At 41.5% G+C, this 12,520-nt stretch overlaps 1 protein-coding gene across 8 annotated transcripts in view; it reads left to right on the forward strand.

Annotated features, from left to right (window-relative positions):
* The window catches only part of chd9 (chromodomain helicase DNA binding protein 9), an 82,251-nt gene that overhangs the window by 28,427 nt on the left and 41,304 nt on the right, over window positions 1-12,520 (forward strand). For all 8 annotated transcript variants that reach the window (XM_062388910.1, XM_062388918.1, XM_062388926.1 and 5 more), the window contains one exon: window positions 1,692-2,101. In XM_062388910.1, coding sequence (XP_062244894.1) covers window positions 1,692-2,101 — 410 coding nt within the window. The remainder of the gene's footprint in view (window positions 1-1,691; window positions 2,102-12,520) is intronic.

Below are 12,520 nucleotides of genomic sequence, written 5' to 3' on the forward strand. Positions count from 1 at the left end.
TGTGTGTGTGTGTGTGTGTGTGTCTGTCTGTGTGTATGTGTCCTCCACGAGTTGAGCCTGTCACTCACCAGAGCGCTCACTACATGTGGAAACGAGGGGGAGTGAGAGAGCGAGGGAAAAGCTGTCCGGCCCAAATGGAGCTTGTTCTACCTTTTCATGGGCCATAATGGTCCCTGACATTTTTTCATGGGACTACGTGCTGCTCGAGAGATTGAAATCACTGCAGTGCTGGCAGGCTGTAATTTCAGTTATTTATAGATGTATTACACAGCTGCAGTGCTCTCACTTTTGCTGCATTTTATTTTTCCTCTCTCTCCCTCCTGCTATCTGATAGACGCCTGTTTTGATATTTTGCTATCTCTTCCATGTGCCCCTCATGTTCCTCTGCTCTTTAGCATTACTTTCAACCCCTTCCCCCTTGTTTCTTTTACCATTAAAATGAGTGAGAACATTCCAGCGTGATCCAGTAAATTTCTACCCTAATAGCCTCAGCGGCGTTGCACACGTGAAAATCATAATGCAGCTCTTGTGTGTGTGGTTTTGTGTTTGTGTGCGTGTGTGTGTGTGTTTTCTCCCCTTCCTTCCGCTAATTATTCAAGTCCCTGCCCCCACTTTGTTGGTGAGGTTCAAGCTAATTCTCTTTATTTAGCTAGCAGTGTGGAAAAAAAAAGAAAAGAAAAGAAGCATCCGTCCATGCCTGGGCCATGTAGGCATACGCAACACAATTTTAGATTAGGTCATCCATTTATGGGTTCCCTCTCCGCTGGGCTCCCGGCCCACCACAAGCGCTTGTGTTGGCATAACTGCAGTCACGCCATCTATTATTCACATATTATCATGTATCGGGCAGACTGGATTATTTATGTCTGCGAGGCTGACTGAAACCTGCGACAGAGAGCCAGCGTTTACCCCTGTCTTTGAATCACCTGCTCCACCTAAAATAATTCCTTTTGGGTCAGGCTCAGGTCAGAGTTTTCACATGGTCTCAGAGTTTTTCGACTCCATTTCACCTGATCTAAAGGAATTCTTGGAGAAAGTGCTGGCCCCTCTAAAGCTGATGGTCTTACGTAAAACGCAGAAAGTTGAAGAGAGCATTACGCCGAGTACAGGTCCACTCCCCACACTGTGGCATCTGACTTCAACTGGTTGTAGTGGTTCACACAGCCTCCACAAGGTTGTGTTTTTTATGAATGAGTCAGTGATAGTTGCAGTGGTCACATCGCTGTATCAGTGTATTTTTCTTTGCTGGGGGGGAGCTGCAGTCATTTTATTCTTTTAAACCCATGCATCATATTATATTGTTATGTTGAACCTTGCTTATAGATCAATTTGCTATAAATAACAATCACGTTATTTATAGCCTTAAGTGTATTATTTCTACTCGTATGTTGCAAAACATGACAAAGGAAATCTTAATCTCCAAGGCTGCTACCTCTGCATGTGGAGAAATGCATATTGTTTGTCATTCTTCTGTGAGAGGATCTTTTAAAGCTTGTCTTTGTACACCAGCTCTCCTTGAAAGGTCAACTTTTTATAGGCTATGTGCTATATCCTTCTTAAGCACACCATCTGAGTATTCGTTTGTGTCATTGGCAATCGATGACATCATGTCTGAAATATTTGTGAGATATTTGCGTGTAAATTCTAAATACTAATTATTACTCTCTGTACTTTTCTCACTCTCTCCTTAGCCACGGAAGAATGCTAATGGTCCTGGCAGCCAGGTACGAGTCCTCAGCCCCCCAGTGAAGAGCAGCTCGTCGTCTTCCTCGTCTTCCTCCTCATCTTCATCCTCATCAAGCTCCTCGTCAGAGAAAAGAACATCGCGGATGACGCATCATCAGATGGAGACATCTCCACTGGAAAAGCAAGAGAAGGCCAATAGGATAATATCAGAGGCTATCGCAAAGGCCCGGCAGCGCGGGGAGAAGAACATCCCCCGGGTCATGAGCCCCGAGAGCTTCCCAAGCTCTTCCTCACAGTACAAGTCCCACCGTGACCGCAAGCACAAAGGAAACGGCAAGGCACGGCAGAAAGTGAAGGCATGTAGGAAGGCATGCATTGTCCCCTCCTCCAAGCCCAAGCAGAAGGCCAAGATTGGGTATGTAATCAGAACTGTTATTACTATTTGTTAGCACTGGTTGAAATAATAATGGTTTCGTCCTTTGCGTCTTTAAAGATTCTTCACTTCACCCATAACCTTTTTTCTATTTAATGTGGATATCATAGGTTTTACTTGCTGCGATCTAGGGGAAAATTGTTTTACAAATAAAGGGAAAGAATATCCCATCAAGCCTGAGGAATTTTAAAGGCAAATTGAGATTTATTCTTTTAACATTAGATGTTTTGAAGTTTGTGTTTAAATGTTATTTCAAGAGGTCACATTTGTTGTTGTTAACTTATGTCTGTCAAGCTGCCAAATGGTTAGTGTATCACTCTTCACATGACCTAATGGTCGCACTATAATTAAAATTAATCGCATAAATCAGTCACAGTAAGATTTCGAAATTGTTAAATTGGGATGGAGGTTAAGCTTAGCTCAATGACTTGGTAGTTAAGATAATATCGTATGGCAAATGCTTATATTAAACAGTGAATACATTTTTGTTTGGGTATATTATCAATACCTGATCTCTATGCTTGCCTTGGACTTCCCTTCAAATAGTACATGGGCGTTTCTCTAGTAATATACAATGTTTCATATTCTCTAAGTAATATAGAAGCAATGGTGTATTTTACTGGTTGATTTTGCTGTTGCAGTTTAACGTGTGCATTTTCTGCCTCTGCTTGCTGAGATGAAAGCTCAAAGTTCAACAGAATTTACTGCATGCCATAACAATAAACCAGGCTCAGTCATCAGCATAGACATAGGAGGAGCAAACAAAGGCTGCATTTACGTGTGAGACAGTACTGCCTAGTATATTCAGGCAAGTAGTGCTGATGTATAGATACTGTAATCCGCCTCCCATCCCCCTGTTTAACTGCTATACGCACTGTGAGCTTTAAGCCACACCCAGCACAAGCTATTGAAATATCAGATGGTGTTAATGTGAGGACAGAGGCATGGAGGAAAAGGGGAATGGTAGATTGTGCTACTGGAAAAAACAGACAAAAAACTTCACTAAGAAGGCCTGTTTTATTTAGACTTAGCACAAGAGACTGACAATATATGGCTGGCAGCTGCTTTGATTAATAATTAGATGAGATAGGCCGAGGGAGACAGGCTGTTGTAGATAATGGATTTTGCTTGTTGTGCGTCTGTGTGATTGAGTGATAATGAGAAAGTTGTGGCAGTGCTGATGTTCTGGAGAATAGTGAGATGCTGGAGATATCAGTCATGGTGATATGGTCTCATCAGCTTTTCAGCTCAAGTTAGATGTACTTGCCAGGTGATACTCATTGCAGGATAGGCCTCTCGCTGTTTGGTCAGCGAAAGGATTGTTTATGTGGTGGTATCAGTGGTTAAGCCCAGTTTCGATCACGAAATTGCATTTCCAATTGATAATCTTTTTAAATATAGTTATACCCATAGCAAATATATACATACATAGATATACACAGTACAGTAAGTTGCATTGAACAGTGACAGGGGCACATACCAAAGAAATTAACAACAATAATAATAATAATTGTATCGTGCTCTGCACATGCCCACCCACATTCCATAACATCAGGATAAAGCATAAATGGATTTAGAGTGACATGACAAGACCAAGCAGATGGACGAATGAAGGGACAAATGTCATGTCATGTCAAGAAAAATAAAATAGGCAAATATACTGACTCGATGGAATAATCAACAGAAACATATGAATTTCCTCTTTACGGATTTGATAGTTAATTGGACAAACACTGATTATAACACAGACTTTGATTCAGAGTCAATGGAAAATAGTGGGGGGATATATTTGTGCCTCAATATTGAAATGGAGGTCAAATAAGATGTTATAATATTTGGGTGTATACTATCTAGGCAGGGTTAGAAAGGAAATAATGGGTTTCCAGATTTAAATATATAAAATATGTGTTCTGTAATTAATTGAGTCTGAGTACTAAATTTGTGTCTAGATTTCCAATTAATAAGAATGCTCTTAGTATGATAGCAAAAATGAGTGAAAATAAATTTGAGTAATGGTTTTGTGGGTACAAATTGCTAGATCTCCCAGTAAGCAGATCTTTAGTGATGGTAGATTTGCACAATCCAGACCAGATATTATGATAATAATGGTCTCCCAGAATTGACAAACGAGGGGACAATACCATCTGACATAAAGGTGTCTGTGGTATTATGAGGCAATAAGACCATTGCTCATAGTAGGGCTGTAACGATTATTGAACCAAAACTCTGTATAAATGTTAATGAAGCGACACAGACGCTTTCTCTTACTGTTTACTTTCCCGAGTTGTTGGCTTATGAAGATACGCGGAACAACTTATTTCTGTTGCATCTGTCTTTCTTAGTTTGAACTGAACTATGTCGGGTTTGTGGGGGAGACTGAAACAGACGTAAATATACGGATTGACCTCTGGATCCTGAGACTGTGGGAAATGCTCGACACACCCTCACCTCTTTCCTATTCTTTTTTGTTTGTTTGTTTAAGCTGTTTTAAGTGAAATCCAGTCCAACTTGTTATTGAGTCTTCTTCCCTTTACTGTTCCAAATGTTGGTATTTAATAAATGCCAGAAATTTCCCCAAGCACTACAACCGGGATGTTTATAGTTTCCCTTACGGAGGGTTCGTCTTTAATGCTGATGTCTCTACATTCAGTTTTTTCTGTATCAAAACTTGTGTTTTGATATTGTTTTTTGCAGATCAATTTATATTTATTATAATGTATTGGAGATGCTTTCCTTAAGGTAAAGAGGGAGGTTCCTTCTGAGTTTTCTTATATTGTTTTTAATACTGAAATGAAATTGAGCTGAAACAGCTATGGGTGCCTAAGTGGGAGATTTTAATTCCAAAGCACTTGATGTTGCCAGTGGTGAGGAGTTGTGGGATTTGGCTCTGGACCATGTTACTCCACAAAGCTTAATGGAAGGGAAGAATAATTGGGTTTTGTCCAAGTAATTGTGTAGTCTGAAATGTCAAATGAACTGATGAGTTTGAATGCTTGTTGGAATGATTTTGATGGAATGTTTTTTTTGTACATAGTAACATATCATCTGCATAGAGACAGATTTTATGGCTTGAGTTCAAGTTTGATATTCCACTGATGCTGTCATTCTGTTGGATAGCAGTAGCTAGTAGCTCGATGAAGCTACTAGCTAGTAACACTGTCTAAAATAGCCCTCCTCAGATTGACCTGTTTTGAGTGCCCCGCCCCCCTCTCACCCCGCCCCTTCTACCCCTCTCCCCTCCTCCCTCCTCCCTCCTTCACGAGATACAAGCGCTCAGATTTTTAGCTATCCATTACCTCTGTAGAAATATGGCTACTGGAGGCGAAGATACAATCTTGCAACCATATCGTTTTGAACCAGTCAGTTGGGCCAGATCCTGCTTGCAATAGCCCCTGTTGAGTCAACGTTTAGAGGTGTCCCAGGGTCTCCGCCTCGACGATTAGCATGTTTATGCGGCCACTTAGATGTCTGAGGGGTAGCAGCAGCGAGCTAACGCTAGCTTGCAGCAACTTCAAGATCTACGCGAGGGCAGCTCACTGGGAGCATTGGAGACTTCCCTGTGGTGTAGCCGGGAACGTGGCGTTGACACGGTGCGATGCCGGGACGTCCGAGGCAGCGGCGGATCTGCTGATATGATGAAATAGCAGCTGGGATCGTAGCTTTTGCCGCGTGTTAACTCGCTGCTTACCTTGAGCTGGCTACACTTCAGGGAAGTGTCCAATGCTCCCAGTGAGCTGCCCTTGCGTAGTGTGATAGCAACAGCGAGCTAACGCTAGCTGCAAGCATCTAAGTGGCCGCATAAACATGCCGATCGTCGAGGCATAGACCCCCGGGACACTAAACGCTTTCCGCAGGATCCGAACTTCACCCTAATGCACAGTGTCAGTCCGGGCTCCGCCGGCCCGGCTCAGTCGGCACCGTCTCCCCGGGGAGAAGGTGAAGAGCGTTAGCCCGCGTAAGCTCTCTCTCTGGAGCCGGTGAGATGATGGTGGGGGGTGGTCAAAGGCCATGTAGCGAGACTATGACGTATTTTTGGGTCGTAACCCCATTTTGACATAGAGGAACCACAACAAATCACGGAGTTGTTTTATTCCAGAGTTTTTGGGACGGTAGAGGTGCCAGATACCCAAATTAATGTGTAGAAGCACTACAAAAGTGGAATTTTCATAATATGTCCCATTTAAGTGTTTTTATCCACGAATTAATGATTCTCCCAAGCCCACTTTTTGTCATTATGATGAATAAAATGTCCATTTTCTTTTGTCGAGTGTTTATGTACATCTAGAGAGGTGACTCTTGCATTGATGGTTTTTGTTGATGCTGGGCAATATGCATCAGGTTGAACAAGCTTCCTGTGTTAGTTGATTATGGAATGCCTTTAATGAAGCCTGTTTGATCTGGGTGGATTTGGGTTTTAATGACGCCTACAATCCTTGCAGTTAGTGTTTTGCTGATGGTTTTCATGTCCATGTTAATGAGTGGATTTTCATGTCTGTGTTAATGAGTGATATGGGGTGATATATAGCACAGAGGGTGGGGTCTTTGTTGGGTTTAGGTAGTTTTGAGATCAAAGCTGTATTCATGTGGGCTGGTATATCAATGCACACCTTTTTCCTCCTAACCACCTTACATCTGTGATGACAGGGTTGATAAATTAGCCTTTAGCCTTAAATTAAAGACAGTATAAGACTTGTTAGACAGGAGGGGCAGTTGCCAAGTTGTCTGCAGTTATTCATTCAAAAGTGTCACTGATAACAGTCCTTGTTATGATGTGGTAATGAGTTTCGGTAACCCATTTTTTTCAGTGTAACCATGCTTGGCCTACATCCAGAAAAAGCATAGTATCAGAATGTATGCAGACTAGCCCGCTTGCATTGCCTGATACACTGTTTTATAGCTCTCATTACAATATGAATTCCAGCCATTGTAGAACATCAAACTATTTAAGTCTACTCATTTGACAAAATGTCACTACTTTACATTGGCAAAGTGGTGAGAAGATAAAGGGTGAATTTTTCTTTTAGGTTAAGACCTTAATTACTAACCCAAATTTTCAATAACGAACAATGCTTTAGTGCACTGCCTTGCACAAAACAGGGAATGCCCCCATGGATGGTGTTGCCACTTAATCTTGATTGAGCCTCAGACGCAGTCCAAATTGAAATCAGAACACATATGCACTCATTTGTAAAAAGTTATCAGGACAATTAAGATTGTCACGCACACCTTGCCTGAATGGTGCAATGCTGGTTACATCTCTGCCATGCATAATCTTTAATTTCGTCTTCGAGGATGTGGTCATTGTCATCCTTGAAGTAGCTCACTCTCAATGTTCATCCTTTGTTTTAATTGAGAAAAGAAGTTCAGATTCACAGGCCCTTGGCACAAATTCGGCATTGACGTATAGTTCTGTCTCTGTATGACAAGAGGCTTGTGGGAGTGTGTGAATATTTCACCGAGGTGTGAGGTTGCCTAGTTGGTCAAGTTAATCAAGCTTTTGCCTCTCTGCAGTAAAAAAGAGGGGACAGGGATTTTCTGAAGAGCTTTACTTGGTGATGAAGCTTTAGTTCTGAATAAGCAACATACATTGTATTCTTGATGATTGTGATGAAGTGGAAAAAATATTGTTCCAGGACTGGAATGACCATTCCCTTTTTATGAAGTTGTGCTGTAAATCACAAGTGATAATAAATTACAGTAATACAGCCACTTAACTATTGTGTTCCTTGAAGGAAAGTGAAACATTTTCTCTTGGGCAGTCAGGCAGGTGTTGCCTGTGAATCATGAGGAGTCAGAACATGATCAGTCACAGGCTCACGGCACTGTAATGTAAACAGAAAGATACAAATATGAAAACCACCTTGTTGGCATTATCACAAGGTGACCTATTTCTTCGAACAATGTTAAAACTATTGTGTTTAAAATAAAAAATACATACCATAAAAGTGTTTATTGATTGGACGCTCAAGGACGTATACACAGTTTATCAGTATGACAGCTTTATCTGGGACTTAAAACAGAGAGGAGGACTCACGCAGGCCTTGCAGAACAAGCGTAGCTGTACACTGACTTGGTTGTAAAAGGTGTAATGTGGTGACAAAAGAGAGAAGCTTGTTCCAAAAGACATTAGCTGCTGTTGTGAATTTGTACTAGTTGTATATAGTCCAGAAAGATTTGAGCCAGGGTACTTGCATCAACGTCGTGAACCTATGGCCGTGTTTTCTGTTTCAAACTTTTGTAATACACCACCACGTTCTCTTTAACCGTCGAGGCCCTCGCGTGATTAACTTCAGTACTGGGTGACGTGTGGGAGTGGAGACAATCAGGCTCCATCCATACTACGACAACATTTTATTTAGAAAATGGGTGTTTCAAACTAAAACAAGCTCTATCCACACAAGCGACCGGAAAACATGCCTGAAAACGCGTATGACAAGACAACTCAATTACACTTGGTATTTGCTGGAATTTTGCAGATTACTCTAATATAGCTTGTCTCCAATGTTGGTAAGCAGTTGTATCATTGCGAAATGTAGCATTTAACTGCACAACAGCTGTTGGCAAAGTGAACAGGGTCAATAATGCTTCTAATTGATCATCCATGTTGTGTTATTGTTGATGATAACACTGGATGTTTTCTTCCAGAAGGGGGTCAAAGTAATTACAGTCTGCTGAATCAATGAATGGTACGTTATGACCGAAAAGACCCAATCAGCAAAGAGTTGTGCAAGTCCACGTCATCATCTCCAAAGATCTTTGTTTCTGTCTGTCCAGACTTAACCTCTGCCATAGAGTTTTAAAAATAAAACCAGCAGCATTATACAAATTTGTTTGCCTCTCTTAAACTCCGGGGTAGTGCGTACACAAGGCAAATCCATAGCAGAGTTGATGTGTTTTCAAATGAAAACGTAGTAGTGTGGATGTAGTATCAGTGAGTGCCGGGAATATACTGGGGTCTGCTTTCCTCTACTGTATTTGGCTTGATCCACCAAACGCAGTGAGTCCTGTTATTTGTTCACCTGCTTTTATGTAGCAGGAATTTGTGTCTGCACACACTGAGCTATCGTGAGATAGTTGTTCTGTTGCTAATGTGGGGTAATGGAGATGGCCTGGGTACATAATGACAAGATGCTCTAGTGAGGGATGCATACGTGAGGAGAGTCCTGTTCATATGTTTGCACCACCCAGGATCTCCCCATAAAATATTAATGCCTCTCAGCTGAAAAGGTACTAATCATCCTCTAAAATGTCATTACTCCAGCCTCCGCTCTGTATAGGGGGTGTTTGGGCTTTGTGTTCAGAAAGCCTGAGGTTGTGTGTGGATTCAGTGTTTATGAATCCACACACAACATCTGACTGCTTTTAAACCGAAAATGGGGCCTGAGATAAAACAGTTTTTTGGGATTGCCTGTACTTAAGGCTCAGTTTCTCTGTGACTACTACTGTCTTTCTTCTAACCTAGTGGTTCTCAAAGTGGGGGGCGCGGAAACTCTCCAGGGGGGGCGCAATGTCACAGACAAAAAAAAAAAAAAGACCAACCACCTGTCACTGGTTAGTGAAAGCTCCCTCAGTGGTGAAATACTAGGGGCTGGACTGACACAAACAAATCAAATACTTTTTCGTTCCTTATTCACCAATCAAAAGAGGAGTGTTATCATTTGAACGCGAGTTGCTCATATGCTTCTGAGTTTTAAAAGTAACTGCAGGCATGCTAAGCGCTCACCCTCACTGAGACGACACCCTGCAGAGTTTGTGCGATTGCTGTTTCCTCTATAATTCAGATATTCATGCTTTATAAACATTCTTTTTAAAGACTTACTCCTTCCTTAGTAATACCTTCCTGCACTTGCAGCCTATTCTTAGCCATATCAGGAGTAATTAGCTCTACAGTCTTTTGTAGAAAGCTCATAGCCCCAAGAGCTAGCCTTCTAGCTAGCTAACTTCTTACAACTGCAGCTAGCCCTTTTCTCCTTAACACCTACCTTTACATCTTTAATCATCCACCGTGTTATAACAAATGAAACACCAGCACTTGAATACTATTCTGTGCTGTCCCTGTCTACATTGTGTACTGTTGGTTTTGTTAAGAACCATAGCCTAGCACAGCCTTATTCATTATCGTGTTCAAGTCGCTCACAGCCACACATACAAACAAACTCACAAGACCACAACGTTGCAATTAGAATTGTATTTACATTACACACACTGTATCAGCAAACAAACACAACTATGGACAATTTTCTGATTCGTAAAAGTCAGGCAACCGATGCGCCAGTTGCGAAGACGCCAAAGCTAGGGACGGGGGGGCCCAAACTACCCCTAACCAGCTTTGTTGGGGGCCCAGCTTGCAAAAGTTTGAGAACCCCTGTTCTAACCCATGTAACTATGAATAAGTGCCTTCTGGCTTGCATTGCTGGGTTACTCTACCAGCTGCTCACCGAGTTTATTAGAGATCATATCATCATATGAGAAATGAAAATGAAGACCGCTGATTAAAATCTGGATACACCAGGCACAGTGACAGGTGCACTAACATGATCAATATTAAAAAAAAGAAAAAAGTGCTTTGATATCAAGCAATCTGGGGGCTTTTTAGGGAAATTCATCAAAGAAAAGCATGGCACATTTTTATAAAATGTTACCATTGTAGAACTATAGAAACTCTTTGAATTAGTGTTGATAACATCCGCTTATTATTACATTATTAAATTGTTAACAAAAAGTAAATTTCTAAGAATTACCAAAGCTTAAATATAATGAACTAACAGATCTAATAGACTTATACACACAAATAACAAGTGAAAGCTCCTGCTCATTGCAGCTTGAAGGGCAAATAGCCCTGGGAATCATCTGGTGAAAATTACTCATATGTCATTTAGAAAACTCATCATTCAGCACATTATTGTATTGCCCTTTAAATTAGATTTGTGTGATGTTTGCTATATACCAAGCCTTTGAACGGATCATATTAGGAAACAATGATATAAGTTATGTGTATAAAAATATTCAGCAACACAGTCTGTCCCTTGCTGAGACGAGGGTTATTTAGGCCAGGCTTGCGCTATCACACCTCTCTCCAGGCTGGAATCTGCTTTTTTTAGACACCCTACCTGATGAAAAATAACCTCATATAATCACCAGATGAAAGCACCCAGCCGCTCATTCAGTTTTTTTTGTCTCTCCATCCCCCCTCCGCCTTTTTATTTTTTTCTCCTAATATGAATCTGGGTCCTGCAGCTTGCTCATAGCTGTGCATCTGATGTTTCCTGCTATGAGGGATGTTCTAAATATGCTGATAGTACAAAGCAGCAGGATAGCTGCAAAATATCAAACAAAATGGTGCTTGTGAGATCAATTACATGATAGAAAATGGAGGTTTTGGTCTTGCGTATATGCTGCAGCATATAGCTGTTCATATTTCACTGCTTGCCCGCTAGCAGTCTAATCTCTTTCCCCCCACTTTTTCATTAGAAAAAGCTAAAGCTGTTTTTAAGTGAATGTTTTGCTAGTTAATCCCTCGCAGGGTGTGTACGTGTGCATGTTCTGATGTGTCACTGTGTGATAGTGTATAAACATGTTGTGTAGTATGCCTTTGTGTTGAAAGTCATGCAAGTCATCCTGTATGTGTAACTCATTTTTAAAATGTTTGCTGAATAAAGCAGAAATGCCCTGTGTGCCCATGTGTGCACTGCTGCACATGTCTTTGAGAGGGGCCTTGATGGTGATGTTACTCCAGTTTCCAGTTGTATACTGTGTGGCAGAGATTATAGCCTTCCATTCATAAGAATGGGTATTTCCTGAAGAGGATCAGATCTGCTGTGTGAATAATACCCTCAGGATGAGAAACACACTGGTTTTGAGTATGAGTCAGTCACACACCATCAATATTCCTGAGGTAGACCAACTTAAATTTGATGAAGGCCCCTTTGAGATGCCGAAGAATTTCATTGCCTTCTTGGCTTGCAAAGCATCTTCATATCTAGACAAGGCATGGAGGTTATTCGCCACAATAGGAGAATGGAAGCTAAGTCAGCCTCCAACAGCAACTAGCCCAGACATGTGCAAAGTACGGCCCGCAAGTCTTTTTAATCCGCCCTGCCGAACTTGTCCAAATATTTAAAGGACTCATCGTATGCCCATTTTACCACAGTTGATATGGTTTCTTGGGGTCATAATGAAATGTCTGTAACAGATTTTGGTCAAAATGCCACAAGGATAATTTTAAACGGCACCCTTTTTACCCTGTCTAAACAGCCCTCCTCAGATTGACCTGTTTTGAGTGCCCCGCCCCCCCTCTCACGCTAACGCTAACGCTCCCGAGCTAACAAGCTCCACCAGCGGAGAGACGGCTGGGAGCATTGCTACAAAGCATGCTAACTACGCTAGCAAGCAGTCAACGCA

This window comes from Platichthys flesus, chromosome 1 (assembly GCF_949316205.1).
Source record: "Platichthys flesus chromosome 1, fPlaFle2.1, whole genome shotgun sequence".
Classification (NCBI taxonomy): Eukaryota; Metazoa; Chordata; class Actinopteri; order Pleuronectiformes; family Pleuronectidae; genus Platichthys; species Platichthys flesus.